This window comes from Marmota flaviventris, chromosome 11 (assembly GCF_047511675.1).
Source record: "Marmota flaviventris isolate mMarFla1 chromosome 11, mMarFla1.hap1, whole genome shotgun sequence".
Taxonomy (NCBI): Eukaryota; Metazoa; Chordata; class Mammalia; order Rodentia; family Sciuridae; genus Marmota; species Marmota flaviventris.
In genome coordinates, this window is record NC_092508.1 from 72,372,640 (window position 1) to 72,399,082 (window position 26,443).

The window sequence follows — 26,443 nt, forward strand, 5'->3', positions numbered from 1 at the left end:
ATCTCATTCCACTGTCTTTCCTACCCCCCCCCATGACCCCTCCTTTTCCCTTGCCCTATCTAAAGTTCCTCCATTCCTCCCATGCTCTGCCCCCCACCCCCATTATGAATCAGCATACTTATATCAGAGAAAACATTCAGCATTTGGTTTTTTGGGATTGGCTTACTTCACTTAGCATTATCTTCTCCAATATACATATATATCACATTTTCCTTATCTAGTCATCTACTGAAGGGTATCTAGGTTGATTCCAGAATTTAGCTATCGTGAATTGTGCTGCTATAAACATTGATGTGGCTGTGTCCCTGTAGGGTGCTGTTTTTAAGTCCTTTGGGTATAGACCCAGGAGTGGGATAGCTGGGGCAAATGGTGGTTCCATTCCCAGTTTTCCAAGGAATCTCCACACTGCTTTCCATATGGGCAGTGCCAATTTGCAGCCCCACCAGCTATGTATGAGTATGCCTTTTCCCCCCACATCCTCACCAATACTTACTATTGTTTATATTCTTAATAGCTGTCATTCTGACTGGAGTGAGATGAAATCTTAGAGTAGTTTTGATCTGTATTTCTCTAATAGCTAGAGATGTTGGACATTTTTTCATATTTGTTAACTGATTGTATATCATCTTCTGAAAAGTGTCTGTTCAGTTCTTTGGCCCATTTATTGATTGGGTTATTTGTTTTTTTGATGCTAAGATTTTTGAGTTCTTTATATATCCTAGAGATTAGTGCTCTATCTGATGTGTGTGTGGTAAAAGTTTGCTCCCATTCTGTAGGCTCTCTATTTATCTCACTGATTGTTTCTTTTGTTGACAAGAAGCTTTTTAGTTTGAATCCATCCCATTTATTGATCCTTGATTTTAACTTTTGCACTATAGAAGCCTTATTAAGGAAGTCAAGGCCTAATATGACATGTGAAGGTTTGGGTCTATTTTTTCTTCTATTAGGCATAGGGTCTTTGGTTTAATTCCTAGGTCCTTGATCCACTTTGAGTGAAGTTTTATGTATATTATCTTTTAAATATTAATAATGGCTCTAAAACTTCACTCATCTAGAAAATGTTACATGAAAAGGCTTGGGAAATAGAAACCATTAATGAAGTATTTTCTGGTTCACTTTAAAAATCAGCTAGTATGCTCTTGAAATTCACTGTTAAAAGCTTGTCTGCCTGGATTCAATGTTCTGGTTTAAGTAAACTGATAAAGCAGTGCTTTGATTTCTATAATAACAAACCTGAAATGTATTTTAGTTTTGTATATCACCAGAAAGAGGTCATATTCATAAATATATTTCTAAATTCTATTCAAGAATACAAAACCATCAATAATAACTCCAGAAAAAAGAAACCAGAATAGGAATTTCTAAAGGTAGTCATGTTATCAAAATGAGTGTTTATTAAGTATTTTTAGTCTAAATACACGTCACATATACCATAGAAAATTTTTTTTTAAAAAATATTTATTTATTTATTTATTAGTTTTCCGCAGACACAACATCTTTGTTCGTATGTGGTGCTGAGGATCGAACCCGGGCCACACGCATGCCAGGCGATCGTGCTACTGCTTGAGCCACATCCCCAGCCCCACCATAGAAAATTTATACTTTATATCTATAAAAGAAAAAGCAACGAATTAAGAAATATAAAGATAAAAAGAAATTGATCAGATGTATAAATTGTCTAAAACCAAGTTTAACAGGTATTGTTCATAAATGGCCACAGGGCTTGTGTTTTCCACATCAAAAGTTGGAAAAGAGACTAAATAAAAGATGCACTATAATCTGAAAAGTCAGTAGCCTATGGAAAATACAATTAAGTTCTCTAAAGCCACTCAAGAATATTTTATTTTTTAAAGATACATTTTATACCTTTTGGGGAAAAAATGTTACCAAATACAGATATGAGAATATCTGAAAATGAGAACTATAAGACACTATATTCTTTTGTTAAAAGGCAAAACAAACAAAAAACCCCTCTCCATCTCCATGCAAAAAAATACTCCACATGAACCTGTAAAGGGAGATAAACACTATTAAAAAAAATGGTCCTTTTGAAATAGCAAAAGATAAAAGAACTTTTTTATATTTATCTCTTGGTTATCTTTTAGGTAAACTTTAAGAAGATAAAGTTAAACTAACTGTGGCATAAGAATGATGTCTGAAATATAGATGGTAGACATTCCCGTTTCCCAAAGTAAACTGAACAATTAAGGCTCAGTGTGTTGAGGAAGTGGTGAAGGGAAAAGAAGAGTTTTCAGACTTGACAGTTTATATTGTATTTTAAATAGTTAATATAACATTTCTTCCCATAGCTCTAAAAGCATGAAAAAATTTAAATATTTATTTAACACATCTGTGTCAAACATAGAATGTTAAAGACTAAAACTCGACGTCTCATTTTCATACAAAGTGTTCTCTCACTCCATTTTATACTTTTGTGATATGTTCACATATTGCACAATTGGCCCAGGATTACTCAGATACATGTTTGCTAAAGCAAAATGCTAATATTCTTGGTTGTTGCCCATGCACAATCATAGTGATGAATTTGTAATTTTGAACTAGAAAGGCTGACCTCTAATCCTATTCAGTTGTTCTTTTGTATTTAGTAACCATGGGGCGCTGGTTCTAGGACTGCCCCAAATATAAAAAAATCTATGGATACTCAAGTCCTTTATATAAAAAGATGCAGCATTTGTAACTATATAATCCTCTTATATACTTTAAGTCATCTCTAGATAACTTATAATACCTAATACAATATAAATATTATGTAAATCATTGTTATACAGTATTGTTTAGGGAATGACAGCAAGAAAAAAAGTCTATACACAGTCAATACAGATGCAGCCATTGTAGGCCTAAATACACAGTAGTATCAACAACAATATGATGTTAAAATATTTTCCATCTTCAGTTGACTGAATTTGTAGATGCAAGAGCTGACTGTACAAGTAATTTTGTTTGATAAAAGTTCACTTAACAAAAACCTAAGTATATGGAAACACAAATAGTATCTACTGGCTCAGAAACTCATGTCATCCATTTCATAGCTGATTTCTTTTTACTATTTTGTCAGGAATAACCCTTCAGAATGTGGTCAAAATTTTGCTGGCTTTAGCTTGTCATCTGATATTCCACTTTAATGTTTCAAGTGTTTATTAAAAAATTTACACTTAAGTTGCTTAAAATTAAAGTTTTCAAACATACACACAAAATATATATGTAAATATATATACAAATAAAATAAAAAAATGTACAAACCACCCGAGGTTTAATACTTATCAATATCATGCCACAATTTTTATGCTCCATTTATCTTTTTCCTTTCTTCTGTTACAGAATTTTAAAACAGACCCATCATATGAGCTCATTTCAACTGTAAATATTTCCATATGTGCCTCTATAAAATAAGGATATTGTAAAACCTTAATTATTTCATAACACTATATAATGACTTTATATTCAAATTTTTCTGATGTCTCAGAAATATGTGTTTAGTTGGCTTGCATCAGTCAGGCTGAAATAAGGTTCTCTGATTGTTTTTGAGTACAATGGTTACTTACATCCCTTAATCTAGACAGGGGTTGCTGCTCCTTCATTTTCATGTTCTTGACTCACTGAGGGAACCATAGCAATAAACTTGTAAGCTCCTTCATATTTGGAAGTTGTCTAATCTTTTTTTCATGGTGCATTTACATATTCCTCTAGCTTCAATATCTCTTTAAGCAGAAAGAGCTAAAATCTTTCAGGTCAAACCTTTTGGTCAGAACACCGTATGGCTAGTGCTCATACTTCATACCATATAATATCAAAACTTTCAGGGTTGCCAAGATCAATCAGCTACTTCAGGTAAAGGCAGTGTGATCCTTCTACTGTCAGTTTCACTGTCACCCCTTCTTTTAATGCAGTGGTTCTCAACTTTAGCTGCACACTGCAATCAGCTGGGTTGAAGGATGAAATTTAATTTAAAACCTATTGCTGCCTGAGTCCCACACCCAAAGAGTCCACTTCAATCAGTCTAAATTGTAGCCAGAATATTGGGATTTAAAATAATTCAGGAGGCAATTCTAATGTGCAGCTAGGGCTCAGAACCTACAGGGTTTAGCATCCACCTATGGTCTTTGCTTAAAGACTTGATAATTGGTGATTTTTTCTAATTTTATTATTCTTTCTATATTTATCAGCAAGAGTTTTTATGGCATGTTTTAGATGGTTAGTGATAGATACAGTTATTTGGTTATGGGGCATAACATCAATCTATCTAGGACAGGTAAGGTAAACTTAATTTTTTTTTTTTTAATTACTAGTTTTTAGGATAAGACAGTAGTTTCCAAAATTTGCATCCTAATCCTGGGGGTCTACTTAAAGACTATCTTTGCCTGGTTTTCACTCTAAACTCTTGAATTTAATTGGGTAGGGTGAGGCCTGGGAATCAAGGGTTAAATAGCTGTACTAGTGCTGGGTGTGGTGGCACATGCCAGTGACTTAGGGAGTTGAGGCAGGAGAACCTCAAGTTCAAAAGCAGTTGCAGCAATTTAGGGAGGCTCTTAGCAACTTAGTCAGACTCTGCCTCAAAATAATAATAAAAAAAGAGGGCTGGGGATGTGGTTGGTGATAAAGTGCCCCTGGGTTCAATTCCTGGTATTGCCACAAGCACCTCCTTAGACCCCCGCTCTCCAAAAGAAAAACAACTTCACTGGCAACTCTAAGGTTTTAAGGTACCAAAAAGTTTGGGAACCTCTGGAGTGAGATAGTGAGATGTTGTGCTCTAATTACCTCCAATGATGATAATTAAGAAGTTTGATTTCTGCTTGTTTTGATAGTGACTATTGCTATTTTGGGGGGCACTGGGGACTGAACTCAGGGGCACTTGACCATTGAGCCACATCCCTAGTTCTATTTTGTATTTTATTTAGAGACAGGGTCTCAATGAGTTGCTCACTGCCTCGCTTTTGCTGAGGCTGGCTTTGAACTCACAATTCTCCTGCCTCAGCCTCCTGATCCACTGGGATTACAGGCATGTGTGCACCATGCCTAGTGGCTACTGCTTTTTTTATTGATAGAAAAATATATTTGATTCTTCTAAGCCAGAATTAAAAAAAAAATTAAAGAAACATTATGACAATTTTATTGAATTCTAAGATATGGTTGATTTCTAGTCTTCATAAGAGCTGATAAAATAACAGAGTGGTCTGGGTTATGCTGAAGTTTTCATGGAATGTTAAAATCTAATGAATATTTAATGATTTCTTTAAATTATTTTATTCTGTTTTATCCGTCCACAAACCTAATGATATAGGGGAATTTGAAACAACTGATTTTTTAAAAGTTTAATAACATTAAAACTTCAAGTATTTATCAAGACTTATATTCTGTGTGTGTATGTGTGTGTGTGTGTGTGTGTGTGTGTGTGAGAGAGAGAGAGAGAGAGAGAGAGAGAGAGATTGAGAGAGAGAGAGAGAGAGATTGAGAGAGAGAGAGAGAGAGAGATTGAACTCACAGACTTCTATCACTGAGCTATACCCCCAGTCCTTCTTCATTTTTTATTTTGAGACAGAGTCTGGCCAAGTTGCTAAGGTTTTCCTTGAACTTGTGATCCTCCAGCCTTAGCCTCTTGAGTAGCTGGGATTATATGTGTGTACCACCATTCCAGAAAGATTTATATATTTTTGTACTCTGGTAACATAGAAAGCACAAATTGGAATAATAGTTTGTATCAGTAGGGGTATAGATCATTAAGCATTTTTGATGGGCAAACTGACTACCAACATAAAAATACAGACACTGAGCTGGGGCTATAGCTCACTGGTAGAACACTTGCCTAGCATGTCTGAGGAACTGGGTTCAATTCTCAGCACCACATATAAATAAATAAAATAAAGGTCCATTGAAAACACATACACATACATGCACGCACACATACTGTTGCCCAGCAGTTGTATGTACTTAGAAGCATTTACTTGACAGAAACTCTCAGATATGCAGAAAAAATCTTTACCATACCATTGTATGTCAAAGGGAAAACTTGGAGAAAAACCTAAAATATCTACTTATAATGTTTATATATAAAATTTCAAAATAATGGATAGTACTCAGCCATTAAAAAGGAGGAAGCACATCTTTATATACTCACATAGAAACACACAGTTTTACAATCCTGTTAAGGGAAGAAAACTTAAGTCACAGAAGAATGTGTAATGCATGCTCATTTACGTTAAAGCAAAGCAAAACCAAATGTGTGTGCATATTTACACACACATGCACATGCATACATACACTTGTATTCACAGTTTGTATTTTATTCAAGACTTCTCTTATACATTGTGTGTGTGTGTGTGTGTGTGTGTGTGCTTCTAGAAGTGGAAGGCATGGTCATGGTAGGGGAAGGTATAAGAATGAAGCAAATTTTTACCATTTACTTCAGTTGCTTCTAGGCTTTTAAGTTAAAAACAAACAAAAAGCAAACAAGAGTATCTTACTTTCATCATAAAATACTAAAAGGGTAAGAACAACCTTAATGGTAGCAGTCTGGATCTTTGGTTCCATGTGTGTGGAACGAAGACCACCAGGCATGACTTATGTGACTATAACAGGCCCAAAAAAATAAGGGACATTTGAAAAACTGGGGACTCCAAGTTTTAGAAGAAATTCTTATCCTCCTGGTATTTAGAAGAGAAACAGGAGGGAATATTTGATAAAATTTTATCACATGTACAGTTTTTAGCCATAATAAATCATAAAATCTCAGATCTTCAATAAAATAGTGTCACAGTAGTCCTTTATATATGATTGTTGATCTAATAGCTCTTGTGTTGTAATATACAATACAAAACAACTTCCTATTGTATTTCCTTTATAAACTCAGTACATTTATTTCTACTGAGGCATAAAGTGTTCCCATTTAAGTTCATGTCTTATCTCATGACATGCTGATGATTTTTTGTGTTGCAAATTACTTGCTCCAGATGGAGGAAAAAAGAAAGATAAATTGACTTAAGTCTAGTCTCTCATTTATCTTTTATCTTTACTACTTGTGTTTGTGTTTTTAAGCTCACCCTGGTGGCAGAAACTTGTGTACATTTCAGAAACAAAATTTAAATACACAAACAAAATGCAAAACCTACTGCTGTATTCTTAAATTTAGCAGTATACATTAACTACTAATGTCAACGTAAACTGCATGGTAATGATTTAAATGAACAGCATGTTAAAATCATGACATTTCAATACATGTCACACAATAAATGACTGTCACACTCTAAAGGTTAAATCATTAGTTTAAAATATCTATTTTACTACAATTGTCTTTCTTTCCATATTTATTGTTAAACATGAAAACTCATGTTTTCTTGCCTTTTCATCCAGGATGATCTATTAATCTCTAATGCCTTCTAGGCCAAGCAGAAAACTCCCCCACTTTCATTATCCTTTCTGCTAACTTGTTGCTTACTATTAGAGACTCCAATCTTTTTTGGCCTCTTGAATTTCTTGCCTATGAACACCAATGCCTCATCATTTAACATTCATCAATTTCTTGAGCACGTTTTTCTTCTAGGGACCATGTCAGTGTTAAAAACAATGGGTTGGACCTGCTGCTGGTGGGAACACACCAGTGCCTTCCAGCCAGCTCTGCAATGTGGGATGCTCCTGGTCTAATCTCTGGAAGAGGAGGGGTGATTCTGAGGCTGATTTCCCTCCCTTGCACTTCACAGAAAAGTTCTGAAATTGGCAACCTCCCAGATGCTAGTATTTTTTTTTTTTCTTGGAACAGAAAAACTGTGAAATTGTGACTTGTAGCAAATTTCACTTCACAGGATGTGGCTGGAGGACTTAAGTACTACCAATGATCATTTTGAAAAAAAGGACTCCAATCTTTGGCGTCAACATATAGCTTCTTTCTGATGGTTAGCATACACTGTTATAGCTATTTTTATGACTAAATTGGTGGGGTTTTTTCTTCTTGAGAGTGCTAAATCCAGCTCTTTTTTTTTTTTTTCATGAAAGACATTTCACTTAGTATTTTCTACCATGGAGGATTTTATATGCATGCATCTGCATTCCTGCTTCCCTCAGTCCTTTACCTGTTATTCTAGTATACATTTTCAAGGATTATGATGTTTATTTTCTATTTCATTACGTATTTTCTTAAAAGATGCCTCGAACTTTGAAAGAATATGATATGATACAAATATATAACATGTTAAGAGATATGAAGAAGTGAACAATGAAAAATGACACAGCAATAAAACAGAAACAGACTGGAGCACAAGAGGACATTCCCTCTGAACTCCTGTTCCAGCAGAATACATGAATCTATTAGACATGAGAGGCTAAGGAAAAGACAAAGCTGAGACACAAAACAATCAACTTTTCTCCTCATGAAAGAAAATAAGATGTACATTTATGTTTTAGAAAGCAAATATGTGACACAGGTAAGCTAGAAAATGCAGAATAAGGAAGAGAGAGAAGGCACAAGGCAAGATAATGATCCAGCACAAATGCATCAAAACAATTTTATTACTTCTAGGAAAGTAATACAAGACCCGAGAGAGAAAGTAAAAATGTCTGGTAGAGCTGGCAGGTCTTCTTCACGTTTTAGGAACTATTTAAAAACTTTGGATTTTTATTTTCAAACAGCCTAACTTCTCTAGCACAAGTTAAAACCAATCACTATCCACAAAAACAAAAACAAAAACAAAACAACAACAACAACAACAACAAAAAAAAAAAAAAAAACAAGCAAGCTAGACTCTCCTGAAGTGAATTATAAAGAAATGGAAATCTTCTCTGCCTAAGGCATTCTAAGTTCTTCCTCACAAATTGCTGCTGCAGTAAGCTAGCTTTTTAAAAACAAAATTCAGCAGCTGGGCTCAGTTTTCACCATTCAACAGAATATAACATCTCGAAGACACCTGAGTAGGCAGTGATCTCTCTGGGGCAGGAGGCACCAAACCAGCACCTTGCTAACAATTTGCCTTCTTGCTGTAAGGCTTTTAAAGGCTTAAGCTTTTCAAATCAAATTTGTAAAACCTTAAAAATGGGAGAAGAAAAGGCAGTGAAACTGTCTGCAAGCAAATGTCCAAAATATAAAGAAAAATCAGAACAATAACAGATCTTCAATCCTAATTCCTTTTGTGTAGTCCTTTCTTACATAGGAAACCAAGAAAATGAATAAAGACATGGCTTTTGTCAAAAGCTAGCCAAATCAAAGTAAACTGAAGACCTTTTAAATATTTAATTATTTTTCCCATTTATACCACCCCTGCTCATTCTGAGTAGGACTGCCTCATTTTATACAAAGATGATTTTCATAGAACATTTTCTATCTCTGCATGCACAAAACAATAAGCTTTACAGTAAGAAGTAGCAGTAAAACTGTGATTTTATCCCAATCACTAACTTGTCAAGTGCATTTATATCTATTAGAAAAAGAAACGTGAAAGAAATCAGATTTACTCTTTTATTCATAAAATCAATTTTCACTTTTTCTACACTTGTAACTATAGTATTGTCATGGTTACAATTTAGATGCCATTAAGTATCTATGGCTGAAAAGCAGACAAATGTAAGAAGACACATAACTAACAATTCAGTTAAAATATCAGGAAAGACCAGTTGTGATTGCTCTGTTTGGAAGATAATACTCTCTCCCTTGCCCTCAAAAGAAAAGAAAGAAAATGTATTTCCTAAGTGTGGAGATTGTGTCCTGAGAACAATAACAACATATGCAATTACCAGGGGCCAACTGCAGACACAACTACGTCAAGACAGGTGTATAGCACTTAATTGCTACCTATTTAATTTAAAATATATTTAAAGCTTGTATAATAAATATATTTTCTATATATTTAATAGATTAGTAAGCAGACTGTAGACTACTACAGTAATGAAAAGTTAAAAAAAAAACAAAAAAAGGTTATTTGTAATTTAAAGAATATACTATGCACATAATAGTGTAATTGCTACTTTACTATGACAAAAATCCTGAAGATATTGGTCAAATGACTGCAGCTTAGTCAACAAGTGGGTAGAAAGGATGTCAACGCCCCAGATATTTCAGCCCCTATCACATGTCTTCATAATCAAAGCTCATTTTCTCTGTACTGTAAACCAACACATAATTATACACAGTGCCTGCCTAGCTTTTGGTAGTTAAAAACCTACAACTGACCTCTCCAGCTCAGCCGAGCTAGTGCACAGATTGCTGTGGGTAGAAGGAGTGCTTCATGGAGAAGCCAGATGCTTCTCCAGATCCACTTTAGGTAGCCTTTCTGGCTGGCACTGTATCTCCTTCCTAGTTCTGGCTAATGTTGGACAACTACCCCTGTCCCACCCCCACCCCCAACTCTGCTGCTATTCCAGGAATGACAAAACCACTTGTCCTTTTGCCTAAGCTGTGGGGATGGTGGTAGTTCCTGGGCATCTTTAATTTCTTGGCTGCTTATCACCCTGTAAATCTCTCAGAACTTCCAGCCCACACTGTCCAGTTATAAGTCCTCTGGATCAAATTCCCATGTTGAACTACTTAGCATGGGTTCTGTTTTTCCAACTAAACCCTGTGTGATAGACATAGCTGTTCTTCCTGAGCTACAAAGGACTCCTATAAATCAAACACTAACCCTCCAACAGAAAAGAAAAGGGCAATCTGTAGGATACTTTTACATATTCTAGTTAATTAACGATTGATGACACTAATGAGGGACTACCAGAGTATCAATCTCATATACCTGGAAGGGGGGGAAATTAATACAATCTTTCAGGAGAGCAATGATTACATATAGCAATAGCCTTAACAATATTGCCATGACTTAAATAATTTTCTTCCTAAAAAATCTAGCCTGAGGTAAATCAAAGTAGTTTTATATCTAGGGATATTTGCCAGTTATCTATAACAGTGAAAAAATCAGAAACAACCCAACAGTCCAGTAATAAGGATAGGCATAAATATGGTACATATTTAAAATTTTCCTCTATGATATTTTCCCACTTATTTTGTAAGTGTATATGATTGTTTAAGGCTCTCAAGATGTATTTCTGGGATAAATTGTGCAGAATTAAAGATGAACTTATATAAGAATTTTATATTAAAAGGTAGACATTTAGGATATAATGTCATATGAAAAAAGCAGCAAAGTACTGCATACACAGTATATTCAGTATATTCTCAATTTTTCTTAAAAGGAAAAAAAAAAAAAACCCAAAATGTGTAACATGTTTATATGCACAGAAAGACTAATAATAAGGCTGATTTTTAAGTAATTCTTTTTATACTTTTCTGTATTTTCTAAATATCTTTTGATGAATCAATCTCTCTCTATTACATTTAAAATTAGGAGGAAAATTATTTTTAAAAAATAAAAAAAGTTGAAGTGAAGGCAGCTGATAAGATTAAGATACAAGCTTGGTGACTTCCTCTACCACTGCTCGAAGAACTGAAACTAAAAATTAACCACAGGAAAAAAGGCGTGCCAACCATCAGGAAAATATAAATCAAAACCACAACGAGACACTACTTCACACTCATTAGAATGGCTGTAATGAAAAAGATAACAACAAATGTTGGAGAGGATGTGGAGAGAAATCACAACTCTTATGTTACTGGTGGAAATGTAAAATGATGTAGCTCTGGAAAACCAATCAGGTAGCTGCTTAAAAAAAGGAACACAGAGTTGCCATCTGATCATCAATTTGACTATTAGATATATACTTAGGAGAAATGGAAACATGTTCATAGCAGCATTTCTTGTAATAGTCCAAAGAGAAACAATCTGGATGTTTGTCAATTGATAGATAAAGAAAATGTATTATACCTGTCCAACATAATACTATTTAGCCATAAAAAGGAACAACATGCTGATACATGCTATAATAGGAGGGAACACTGAAAACATCATGCTAAATGAATGGAGCCACTCATGTGGTATGATTCCATTTACCAGAAATATCTCAAATTGGTATGTGATTTCTTTTAAGAGTAATGAAAATGTTCTAAAATTCATTGTGATACTTGATGCACATTTCTGTAAATATATTAAAAACACAGAAGTATTCAGTTTAAATGGGTAACAGTATGGCATGAGAATTATACCTCAATAAAGTTATTATAATAAAAAGAAAAATAGAAAAAGATATAAGGGAAACAAACTAAATTTGCATCACGTGTGTCAAATTATCAATAAAAAGATCTCAAATACTATGGTAAATGTCATGTTAGGCTATAAAAGTTTTAAGTGCATTGTAAGTCAAGTTAAAAACCAAAAAAACTTCTTGGGAATTTAAAAAAAGCTTACAACTGTGTGTATATATTTCTTCCAAAATATCTATTTTGCTACTAAATTAAATTATTTATCTCAAGTATTTCTTTAATACATGCTGAGGATTGGGTGTCTTTTAGGCATTGAGGCAGAAAGAAAAAAAGGGACACTTTCTAAGAGATTAGAATTTAGTTGTGAACCTAATATAACACAAATATTCCTGACAGGGTGAAACAGACTTTGTTATGCATTCATGTATGCTTGTATTCATTCACTTGAGTGGACTGCCTAAGGCCTACTATGCACAAAGCCCTTGGAACATTTTGTTAGGGAAGACATGGTTCCTGCCTTCAGCAATGATCTTACATACTATGATAAAGTATGAAAAAACTGTGCATCTCACCTAACTTCCTCTGTCAGGCTCTGTAGGATTTCAGACCATTCTCTCAATACCTCCAAAGAAGAAAAAGAGGCAGCTTTTTCCCTACATACACCCTGAATTTCAGCCTTGCTCTCTAATTCAGCTGTCCCTTACCTACAGCACTCTGACCTATGCCTGAACCACATAATAAAGTATCAATTCACAAGAAACCATCAGTTTAATAGAAGTAATTTTCTTCTCATTTGGTTAAGGGCTTTCTTTAGTAATCACATTTATAAATGTTTGCAGAATGCTCTAAATTGCTCTCCTTTCATTAGCTCAAATCCACACATCCAGACCATCCTGTAAAATTGGCTGTCGATTCTGATTCTTCCAGTTGTTTCAAAGGTACCACTAACTTGCATAGACTGTTACTACTGTCTATGCGACTCCAAACTAAACAACCTCTATATCCTGAGGAATCACCTCCTCCACATGGTCTCACATACTAAATTCTGTAATAAGCTTTCACTTGTTCTTTCTAATCACAGTTTTTCCTTCCTCCAGTTCATAGTTCTGCTTCTCACAAGGAATGCTTAAATTATGTGAATTTTGCTTAAAAGAGTTTCAGGGTCTCCTTATGATCACTGAATCAAGGTCCTTGGAATTTAAAATTTCTACAATCTGACCCAATCACACTTTGCACCTCTAACCATCTCCCAAACCAATTTTAAAAGTTCCCACATGACACTTCTATTTCTATTGTCTACTGACGAGTGACAATGCCTTCTCCACAGTGTGGCCACCTGTGAAGACCAGGGGCACTCCAGGCCCATCGTCTTTGCAGAGCTATTTCAGAAGTGGTCTATTTCTACCAATGTTCCCCACACAATACTTATTTGGCAGTTAATCATGGATTATTTCATGGTCTGTGTTATGCTAAACTGTTATAAGTCTCAGGTAGCTTTTCACATGTCTCTAGTGTATCAACAATTTGAATAAACAGTATATTGGGACTAACTTCTTTGTAAAACAGAGAGTATCTTGTATGTACTACAAACAAAAAATGCAGATAAACTGAGATGCTAGGCATTTGGTGATCTAAGTTTCCCACAATGCAATTGTTTGGAAACTGTTTAGATATCAAGGTCTACTCTTTAAGGAGGAGAGGAAGACACAAGCCATCACTATCTGACATAGTAACCAGCATGATGAGAGTGCTCAATAAACATTTATTCAATAAAAATTAATAAGACATCAAATATTCAAGATATAGAGAGATAATTTACCTTTTGTATGTGGTGAATTTAAGATTAAAAAAATAATAAAAGAGGTTAAAACCTGCCAGACTATATTTAGACCAAATTAGAAGTTACCAAATATTTTATATGGGGTTACACAAAGAAAATGAACATTTCAAACAACTTTTCTCTGAGTATTATGAGAAATACTATGAAACAAAAGACCTGATTTGTATAAACGATTTGCCATCTTTCTCAGATTATACAATATTCTATTCTCAAAGTCATCCTCTGTTTCCTTATGATTGAAAATAAAATTTTTAGATGTAGGGTTGATATTAAAAATGGTGCTATATAAGCCTTTAATTTTATAATTGACATATACATATGTATTCAATTATGTTAAATTTTATGTTACAAATATTAAGAATTACTACTTCAAATCAAAGTAGCTCAACACTATTATTATCAACGAATTTGCTTGGCTTACTTTACCAGTAGATAGTAAATTAAAGAGCAGGCTAAGTAATTGCTTTTGTGTGTATATGTAAAACATAAAAATACTTTTATATAACAAAAAAATCATACCTGTTGATCTCCAAGGAAATGACTTCTCAGTTGAGCTACAGAAAAAGAAGGAAAAGATGGAATCTTTATTTTCCTTGTTATAAATTTAACTGTGGACTTGTTTAGCATATAAACATGTTAATTTTCACATTCAATTATATAAAAGTATAAAAACCTCAAATAAAAATTTTAAAATCACTCCTCTAAGTAAATTAATTTTTACAAAGTACTTACCCTTCCATATCAATTTGGGACAAACCGTTTTTACTTCGAAATTAAGTCCCCATTATTTTTCTTGAATAAGACAAAATGTCACAACTACATGTGATATTCATGGTACTGAAATGATGTACTGTACTATTTTTGTGATAACGTGAAAATTTTAGATACAACATACTTAAAGAACCCCAAATGGCTATTTAAGAAGTTCATTTATTTTATTTATTTCCAAAGGAAACCATTAGACACTACAATTAACATAAAAGTTAATGGGGTCAGTTTTGAAGCAAATGTTGCCTTATAAAATTAAAGAATTTCAGAATACAACAGACACTAGTATGGCAATATGTAAATCAATGGATGTGTAACTGATGTGATTCTGCAATCTGTATATGGGGTAAAAATGGGAGCTCATAACCCACTTGAATCAAATTGTGAAATATGATATATCAAGAACTATGTAATGTTTTGAACAGCCAACAATAAAAAATTAAAAAAAAAAAAAATAAATAAAATTAAAGAATTTCACAGAACTTTACATTAAAAAATAAGATCTTACAAGTCAGGATAAAACTTTAGTTATGTATATTCCTTTGCTTATAGCATATGTATTTGAAATTTGGACCTAAAAGCATTTTGGTGTGCCTATTTCTCCCAGCCCTGACCCAATCATTATGGCATGAGAGGAACAGTGGATTAGAACACAGCAACCACAGGCTGGATTATTAAGGATTTGTTAAGTAGATTAAGTACTTCAAATACATCATCTCCACTTCATATATGTTATCGGCTTTAAATTATTCACAACCACCTTATGAATAGGTACATCATTGTATTTATTTTACAAATAAAATACATGCTGGCATCTAGAAATGCTAGGATCAAACCCAGAATGGTGTGATTTCCAGTCAGTGTACAGCAAAACAGGTATGATCCCATTTTTTGCATTATACATATATAGTTATACAATATGCTTAGAAAGAGGTCTGTAAAAATTAAAAAAAAAACAACAACCAATATGAGGGGTAAGAACAGGAGAATATTTTTCTTTTTAAACATTTGTTTATTTTTTTCCCCCTGAAACCAGAACAAACAAACTAATACATATTTAAGTATTTTTGGAGTTCTTATTAAATTTACAAAATAGATGTGTTCCTCTGGACTTAAAGATGTACCATATAAAACAAAGGACTTGGATTAGATGAAGGGAAAAGTCCTTTCTGTGCTATATTTCTATTAACCCCTTGATATTTTCCCCAAGTCATTTAAAGGGTTAATGGAACTCTTGCTAGTTGAAAACCCTAGATTAAGTCACAACTGCCTGTACTTCAATTTTGTGTGTGATTTGCCTTTTCTTCATCACAGGTACAGCAGCTCACATTCTAGGACCTTGAGCTAGCTGCAGGCAGGGGGACATGTTCCCAATGAATGGAGTCAATCAGTTAATGCTAATCTTCTCCAGAGCTCCACTGATGTTCCTTTATCAGATGTAATCTTAACTGATTTCAAAAGGGACTGATGGGTGAAGAAAAGAAAAATTTGGTCAAATATCAGTAATGGTATATTTGTCTTGCTCCTGAGAGTAGGTCACCACTGTCTTTGGCTTCAAAAGTAGTTCCCTACATTTAATTTCAATTCTCTTGAATTTGTTTTTATTACTTAACTCTATTATCTAAATTAGTTTTCTAAGCACTAAGACTGCTATTCAACTGTGTTCCTTTCAAAACAATTATGCTTTATGTCAACATTAAAATACATGGTACATCAAATGCCACCCAGAAATGTCATTAATATGCTTCAAGTTTCTAGGGACTATCATGAAAGTTTATTAATTATTGAATTTGAAACTTACAGAATTTAATGAACTACCTTTACAAGATTTTTGGTCTTTGAAACTGTAAGTCAAAGAATATAATTCTGGCTAATTGCTCAAATTGGGCAGGGGCTGTGGCTATTTTGCTCACCTCTCTATATTAAGTTCTAGTATACTACCTAGCACACATGAATAGCTTAATGTATATATTGTTACAATACAAATTGAAAAGACTTTTGATCACCACAATATAAGTTAATCCTAAGTGAAGAAAATGGGAAGGTTTGGTTACAGTTAATTTTCCCTACACTTTTTTTGTTTTTGGTTCTGGGGATTGAGCTCAGGGGCACTCAACCACTGAGCCACATCCTCAGCCCTATTTTGTATTTTATTTAGAGACAGGATCTCACTGAGTTGCTTAGCACCTTGCCATTGCTGAGGCTGACTTTGAGCTCACATTTCTTCTGTCTTAGCTTCCTGAGCCACTGGGATTACAGGCATGCTCCACTACGCCCGGTTTTCCCTATACTTTTTAAGGTAAAAGATACAAATCATTAGGAAAAGAAACTAATAATGAGGATGAAATATAAGCAGAAAGTTCCATGGTATATTCTAAAGAGCATATAATTCTGCCCAATTACCTTCACATGAAATTCTACAATGCTGTGTAATAACTGCTCATTATATGTTATTCAGAACAGTCTATTTCCCATTTGAACTACTTACTTTAAATGATTCTCAAATTGTTCTCTACTTTGGGATTCAGGGATTGAAGAATAAATACATGGAATTTTAAAATGTTCTTTCAAGTCACTGAATGCAACCCACTTTTTTTTTTTTTTTAAAGAACAATTAGAGGTGGATCCATGTTAGAAACAGCAGAGACAGCTTTGAGTTAGGAATGTAGGCTTATTTCCTGTTAGTTTTTTCTTTTCTTTTCTTTTCTTTCTCTTTAAATATCTATTCCTAGAAATACTTCCCCAACTTATACTGGATGTCTACAATGTATCTTCAGGCACTGTGCCCACAAGTGACTCCACCCTGGTTCCGTTTTACTTCTGAAGATGCCAAACAGCTTTTGCTCTAGGAGCTTCCATTGAAATACAGAACACATTTAAAAATACAAGCATTGATCAACTGGGATAACTTTGTTTCTATGGGAAGATATATTCATAATTTCTAATAATTATTGACAACCCTTTAGAATGAAATCTATTCATAAGTTTGGGACTGTCTGGTCAGACAATGAACAACAAAAATTAGCAAATTAACAAATCAAAGCAATTTATTTTAATCTAAAATATTAGTTTAGTTTTAAGGAAGGCATTATGCATTTGTCATAATGTAGTAAGTAGTATAAAATTCCACATACTTCATTCACAGATATAAATGGCCATTTACAGAGGTACAGTGTGTTTGAAAACCCTCCTTATTCTGATAGTTTGTACTATTATGAGTCAGGAAACTTGCCTATGCATACTCCCCTGTAGCCAGAGAGCAAGGGTCCAGAGAGGCCATGTGAGAAGAACATAGTGGTATGTTGAAAATTTGCAGTGGACACAGCTCCTGGACATCCAGATTCAGAATCTCGCTCTTGGGCCTTACTAGAAATTCTATGAGTTGACACCCAATACCTGCTTAAACAGGGCAGAGAGAATTCTATTGTTTGCAACTTAAAATCCTCACTGGCATTATTATTATCACAAAACTAGGAAACACAAACAGGTCCTCTGAATGAGCCCAAGCCTCACTCCTCAACTGCAGACCATATTTCCAACTGCATATTGGATATATAACATACATCTTATTCGACACATTAAGATTCTTTCCCCCAATGTGATTCCTCTTTAGTTATTACCCCCTGGTCATTTAAATGAGGAGCAAGAATCATTTTACTATTGGTTTTCTCTAACAGTGAATAAGCTCTGCAAGGGCATCAAAGTCTACAATGTTCACAGATATGTCACCAGAAGCAAAGGCAGTGTCTGGCACATGGCTACTAGTCAAAACACACATGCTTTGAATTCATCTCTATAAGCACTGACATGGGCTGGGCCTTCACCCTCTCAGGGAGTTTTGGCTGGATCATTCTTTCACTCTTTTTCCCTCACTCATCTTCCTGGCATTAATTTCTCTTCCTTTCAGGGTCTCTTCCTGATACTGCTGCAGTGATTTTTCAAAAACTCAAATCTACTGTCATTATCTTGTTGCTAACACACAACATCTTAGAGGTTAAAATGCAAACATCTTAGTATGGCAAAGATTCAAACATCTTAGATGGCACAGAAGGTCTTCCACCAACTGGCTCCTAGTTTACCCTTTCCCACACAAACCTGCATTCTAGCCGATTCCAAGTACTTGTGGTTGCTTCACACACCAAGCTGCTTCACACTTCCAATGCTATTTTTGGGGTAGAACACGCAGGAACATAGTCTGGAAATTCTTTCAGAATTTCTGGAATTCCAGAATGGCTTATGCAGGTGCCAAGTAACAATATACCTGTATTATATACCTACTGAAGTGAATAGTCTAATACAATTTACCTTTATTTTGTCACTTCCTATTATAACAGGAATATCCTTGGAAAATGCTGTACTTAATTAAATCATCCAGTGCAATTTCTCCTTGCCCTAACCCTCAACAAGAATGTCATCAGCTCATTTTATATTAATAATTAATTGGCATGGTGAGAAGTGGGGACTGGCAGACTGAGGTGGAATAGAGGGCTCCCTAATACCTACAAACCTTCTTCTGATGTTCCAAGAACTCATATTACCACCAATAGGTAAATATCATAACTATTTTTGTTTTTTCTATATTTGGAAAATAAGGAGCTCATCTGTTGCTTTTAGTTAGACAAGGATTGACTAAGAAATCCTTTACATTGTAGACTGACTATCAGAACAACTACAATAGGTAGACAAAATTAAAAAAATATGTATATCATGATTATTCTTCCCAAGACAGGTGTGGATAGCTCCTTATTGTTCCATTAGACTAATTAGGAAATTCTAAAACACAAAGGTCAGTAGAAAAAACAGGCAATGAAAGTAAACTGCTTTTCTTGGTTGAAGAAGAGGGGAGTTGAAAGGCCAATGGATGTATCCACCTACCACATTACTGTCCTTAAGGGGCTCTGAGAAGCACTAGCCTAGGCAGTAGGATTTCTTGGCAATAATACTCCGAATGCTATTCTTGGTATTTAACTACATTTTGGGAACCTCTTCACCAACCTAATAAAAATAAAAACTCTTCCCCCAAGTTCATGGTTTTTTACTGACTGGATTTCTCTTCACCATGCAGTCAGATCTTGGGCAATTTTCTGTTTGGATAGAGGTTGATGTCTGTCTTCCTAGCAAAGGACTTTTTATCCATTCTCCCTAGCTTTTCATCTGGATAGCCATTCTTCCCCTTTCTTCCAAAGGCTATTTCCAAGATCTCAACTGTCAGGAAAAGTGAAAACATGACAGGCGACCTGTAATTGTAGTTTATTTATTTTTGTGTGTGTTATGACTTTGCCCCTAACAATGGCACATACTTATAATTTGAACCAAGAGACATAACAAATGACACAGGGCAAAGGATCTCTTTTCATAATTATTTATATGATCTGAGGGTGATACTGAGGTTATAGAAAACAGAGAGCACAAGAATTAAAGATGGTGTCCTTCATATAGAATACAGCAGCTGCTGACACAGCAGCAAGAGGACACAAACCTTGAGGTGCTGCAGATATTGATTTGCATTGATCTGTGTCTACTGCAAACCCAGTGGAGAGTGTGAACAACAGATGAACAAACTGGACAGTTGTGGGAAGACAGATCTGAATGTCTGGATTGCCAGAAAGGTCAAAGGTCATGTCTGATACACATATTTCTGATACACATGTTACCTGACAAACTTGACCATTCTCTTAGGAATGTACTTTTACAATTTTAGTCTTTAAAGAAATCCCGAGCACAGAGACAGCAAAGAATGGCACATAGGTGTAATCTTGGTTTCCACTGGTTGCTCGCAAGCTTGAGTAAGATGCGTGACCATTCACAGAGGTGAGTATTTTTGGTCTATTCCTGACCCTATTTTGTTTTTATGATTTTTTCATTTCAGCTTTCCTTGATGTGACTCTACAATATTTTTGAACCCCTATAACAGCTTTCTAAAATGCATTCCAGGGAAAGTTAAAATGTAAATAAATAACATTATGACCTATCTTCTAAAGAGAAAACTGCTCATTTGATGCACAGTGAAAACATTAAGGGAACAGGAAATACACATCAAGTAACCTTCGTGGGGACTAGTGGTAAATACATATCAGAAGATGATAAATGTTTTTTGACAAAAGCATTTTGTGTCAGTAGTTAGAATTTATGAATAAAAGATTCTGAAGACCATATGGGAAGGGGAAAGATCAAAGAGGATGCAGTACTAGACAAAAATGAGACAAACATCCCCTCTGGCATCCTCATAAATTACACAGGAAGCATGACTTCTGTTGAGGCCCACTCCACAACAGGTGCTCTTACTAGCCAAAGCAGAAGGCAGAAAACAAGGGTTTTTCTAACATCTCACTTGACATTTGAAAGAGTGAAAACAACTGGGAATTATATGTGTCTAGGGTCTGTCAAAATGCTACTGTGTTTCTCATTTCTTTTCTTCCAGAACCCTCCAAAGGTAAAGAAACTAAAGGGAAAACTTTCAAAAATATAAAAGACAAAGAACACATTAACATACTCTTTTTTTTCAGAAATGAATAAAACAATTTAAATATTATAATTTTAAATAAAGCTGAAGCTAGTGAGGAGTAGGAAAAAGTTCCTATTTTTTCTACTCCATGAGATTGAGCAGAACACTAACACAGGACTAAGTTGTATAGATCTATATATAATAAGACACACCCCAGTATCCAACCCTCATTCTTCATAATTTCAAATCGTTTGGTTTATGATATGATATATAAAATTTAATTTTGCACATTACTTAGGATTTAAAAAGCTTTGAAAACTCTACAGAAAAAAATATTTTTAAAAGGAATTTTGAGCCTATTTTTTTTTTAACTTTCAATTTAACTTTTTAAATTTACTTGATACTTTAAATGGCCCTTGGGAGACGTTTGTTTATTAGCCAGATTAAAGTTTGAAAATGCACAGAGGAAACACTCTCACTTTTTAACAGAGGAGTCAGAATCATGAAAATCACATGCAGGAATTTTTCTTACACATATAGATCATGTTCTAAGCCTTAATTTTTGATTAAATATTTTTACTGGATAAGTTTAGATATGCAAAAGCATATGATTTATTCACATGCGATTCTTTGCTACTCATATAAAAAGATACTATCAAATTTAGTGTGTATCTAAAGAATGATATTCATTTACTGTCACTGCTTACCTTGAATAAGGATTTATTTTTAACTTTTATGAAGAATGAAGTTAATTTCTAAGAAAAGATCATTCCAATTATGAAAACAAAAAGAAAACATAAATTTCTTCTTTTCTTTCTGGAAATTAAAAAAAACTATTTTTATTATAATAGCATTTTTGGCTCTTTATTCACAGGTAAGTACCATAAGAAGCTGTTTTAGTGCTAATGCAGGAGTGAATTCACAAGAGGAATAGCGTACAGATCTAGGATCATCAATAACTGTCCACAAAAAGGAACAGATCCATAAGGATACAGTCAATATTTGGGAAAACACATGCTGCATTTCTGTGCAAGAAAGACATTTGAAAGCTAGGGGAGTGTTTTAGAATGTTTTAGATCCCTTCTGAAAAACTCTCATAGATTCCTAATTTGTCCCACATACCCTTACCCACCCTAGTTTCCTTCTCTTCTTTACTGCACCCCTGCAAACCCCCACCAAATGTATAGAATTTTAAACTACCAAATTGGGGAATGAAACCGAAAAATGCTTATTAGAAAGAACAGATAGAATGATTATAATGAAAGATCAAGGAAAAGTCTTGTAAAACAGGTACCTAAAAACAGTACTGAAATATAGTGTGTGGGGGGTAGGTTCATAAACACTGTTCAGTGAATGAACAGGTACCCTCCATGACAAACTGACAAGGTGATTGGTTGGTCAGGACTCTCTTAAATTTCTAAGTTTAGTGTCCTGTATCCCTCTTGTTAGAAATATGAATCCAGAGGAGTAAGAATTCATAACATGACAGAGAAGACTGTTGAGTCGCTTAATCTTTCTTCTCCCTTTTTCCCTACTTCCTCATTCACTGCCACAATGAACCAGTGGTATTGATGGAAAAGGTATTGTGGAGGATTTGGAACATACTGTGTAAATTCATGACCTATACAATTTAAAAATCAGGGGTAATGAATGGTCTTCTTTATTTAATCTTTTGAAAAGAATATCAGATTTTAAATAAAATCCTGTAATTTTAAGAAATAATAATACTTTTATGAAAAATGAAAAAAGTTGTCTTTAATTTTTAAAACTAAGTCAGTTATGTAACATTTAAAACACATACAATAGAAGCAGTATAATGAACTTTATGTATTTATTACCCAGCTTCAACAAAAGTGACCATGTGATGAAACTTACCCATCTTCACCATCATCATGATTTTCTCTACATTACTAGATTAGTTTGAAGCAAACCCATCTTATTACTTCAGTAATAAACACTTTAAATGCATCTCTAAATATAGATACTTTAAAAAGAACATAACCATAATAGCATTACACACTAAAAAACTAACAAAAAATTCTAAATACCAATAAACACCTAGTCAATATTCAAATTTCCTGTTTCAACTTTTAAAAACAGTTGGTTTGCTTGAACCAGGACCAAACAAGGTCTACCTGTTGTAAATGGTTGCTGGTCTCTAAAAATCTCTTAATGCATTTTAAACTTCCCCCATGATTCTCTTCCTATTTAAAATTATTTCATTTGCATTGTAGAATTCTTGGAAGTGTGAATCTAATTCATGCATCCACATACTGTCATCTGACATGTTCCTCTGCTTCCTGTATTTTCCATAAACTAATATTAATATCTAGATGCTTGAGCAATTTATTGGCAAGGATACATCATAGGTGATATCAGTCGCTTTAGCAATTTTTTTGGCAAGAATACATCATAGGTAATAGTATATACTTTCCATTGCATCAAATTTGAAGATCATTAATCTCTGACTGTCTCCATTTTTGTGATGTCAACATAAGATAGATGGTGAATCAGGCTGATACATTCATTGCAAACTTTACACCACCTATCTTAGCTGGTCATTTTAACAGCCATGATCATTGGTTTAGATTATTTATTTCATCATTGGTTGCAATCACACAACATTTTGACTTCTAGACTTATTATTTTGTTTTTTTTTAAGATGGCATAATTGTTTATGTAGAAAATCAAGAAGAATAATCAAAAAGTTCCTAAAATCAGATTCAGCAAATTTGTAGAATAAGATATTAATATACATGTCAATTGTTTTTCTGTTTATCTTATTTTTAATGTGCTACTTTATTCAATAATATACTTTTTGCCTTTGCAATTACACTTGTAAGAAACATAACATTGTTTCACTTATTATTTAAATTAAGTTTTTACTGAAACATTACATCTTGATATGTAACACTTAAAACACATACAACAAAATGCTATTGCTAATGCTGCTCAGAAAATAGATATACATCCATATTTTGTACTTCTTAAGCACCAGTAATCGTATTATGGTTGGTAATTTTACTTCAAATTTCTCTGTGGCTCAAATAGCATCATTATTGATAATCTAACTAAAGCTGGGGAAGGTCAAGCTATAATTTACTTAGATTGCAGCAAAGACTATACATCACAGAATTCTAAAATAATTGGCTCTTATTTGTTCTTCTCCAATTAAAAAGATGCTAGAATAAATAAACATACATATACATCCCACACCCCATCCTTAAATTATAGGCAGTCCTTTAATGCAGACCACAGTGTATCAAAACTAGTTGATGGTGGTTAGTATGTGTAGTTTTTAATGTAAGATTTTTTTTAATCTTTAAAAATCTGTCTAGAGGGTTTTCTCTTCTTCAGTTATAGAGTGTTTTTCTCCCCCATTTAATTGTGGAGTAACATAATAGCAGAGTGAAAAAAAATCTATGCAAAAACAGATTAGATTGATTTGTTATTAAATAGATCGTGAAGCCTCAGGGAGGAAAGCTCTAATAACAATTCAGACACCACCAAGTCTGGCAAACTTATCAGGTTGTTTCCTTCTCCCTAGGCAGACATGCCATGTTCGTTTTTACAGCTAGTTGATTAACTGCTGAAAATGCACTAATGGATGGCCCTCACTTTAGGCAGATAATCACATTTTCAATTTCCTTTTTCATATATCATTGGTTTAGAGCTATATTCAGTAGTTCTCTGAAGGGTTAAGGAAACATCCCGTCATACACATCACTCTTTCTGCTCTTAACCTGCCAAATGGTAATGAGAATGTGAGTTTAATTTAAACCTTCTTTTATTTCATTATGAAGATTCAAGTGATTAAATGAAAGAATGGCAAACTTTTCTCTGTAATAATTAACTGAAGAAAGTGCATTAGTAATGATATATTTTTTAACGATGTTTTCCAGGATTTTTGAATTAATATGTACATGACTTCTTGTACCATGTTTGGGATTAACCAAGAATAAAAACAGTTGTCAGTGTTTCCAGACAGGAGACAAAATAGTGGTGGTCGAGGTGTGGCTGGAGGTTAGGGACTTTTATGTCAATTATGTAATAAATGCTCAGTAGCTGTTTTTCTTTTCCCTACTATATAATTATAAAGAAGCTTTTTTTTACCTACAAATATGATAATCAAAGACACCAATATGACGCCTCCTGGGACAAGGCCAGGATAACCAATGCAATCTGGTCAATACAGAACTCTGCATCAAACAGGAATGTATTTGATGCTGCTACAAAGGCACCACGTCATCTTGTAGACAAGTCTCCTCCTACTAGAATGGAAATTACTAACCTTTTGCATCTTTATATTTCTAGAAAAAAAGAACAGGCATAAATATTTGTTGAGTGTATTTGGAAAGACATAAATATTTGCAGAAAAAATAAATGCAGAGTCATTAAAAGAAATGTGGAAACAGAAAATAATGTTAGTATCATTAAGTTGCATGTTTGGATAATTTGGGATCCATGACTATATAGCATATATAGAAGGTTTTTTCTTCTATAAACCTATCATAACACTAAAACTTTCATATTCTAAAAATTGATCAATATGAATACTTTGTGCTATATTGTACTAGAACCCCTACCATTTAAAAAAATACATTCCAAAATTAATTTAGTTAATGGAAAAAAATACCCTAAAACTAATGATAGAACTAAAAAGAATAAGCCAAATTATTCATTAGGAAAATGAGCAAAGAATATAAATAGAAGAGAAAACTCAAATGGGTCATTGCATACAAAAAGATGCAAAGCTCCACTAACTAATAAAAAAATGCAAAGTAGAATAAGATAACATTAGATTTGAAAAAACCAAGACCCTTCTCAGTATTAAATTTTGAGCAAGAGAGACAAAGAATGGAGAGGGAGGAGGAGGACGGGGAGGAATAATAATGGAGGAAGGGAAGAAGAAGGAGAGTGACTTTGAAATTTATACAATGTTCAAGAGGGTGCATTGCTGAGCTATTTCAAAAAGAAATTGAGCAAGATCTAGACAAATTAAAAACGTACATTCATTATTACATAAACACTCCATTTCTAAAAATGCATTTTCCAGCATCATATACGTGTGAACCAAGAGACATACGCAAGAAGATCACTGTTTACATGGATGGAACTGGAGAATAATATGTTAAATAAAATGAGTCAGGCAAAGTAAGACAAATACCTCATGTTCTCACATAAATGTGGGAGCTAAAAAGTTTATCTCAAAGTAGGAGAGAGTGGTTACCAGAGCTTGGGATGGGTAGGGGAAGGCAGGGAAGGAGAGAGAATGGTTAATGGGAACAAGGGTACAGTTGGATAG

At 34.0% G+C, this 26,443-nt stretch overlaps 1 protein-coding gene across 7 annotated transcripts in view; it reads right to left on the bottom strand.

Moving 5' to 3' along the window:
- Positions 1 to 26,443, bottom strand: part of Pkp4 (plakophilin 4) — a 244,136-nt gene that overhangs the window by 63,223 nt on the left and 154,470 nt on the right. For all 7 annotated transcript variants that reach the window (XM_027938029.3, XM_027938028.3, XM_034635857.2 and 4 more), the window contains one exon: positions 14,445 to 14,479. In XM_027938029.3, the coding sequence (XP_027793830.2) occupies positions 14,445 to 14,479 (35 nt within the window). The remainder of the gene's footprint in view (positions 1 to 14,444; positions 14,480 to 26,443) is intronic.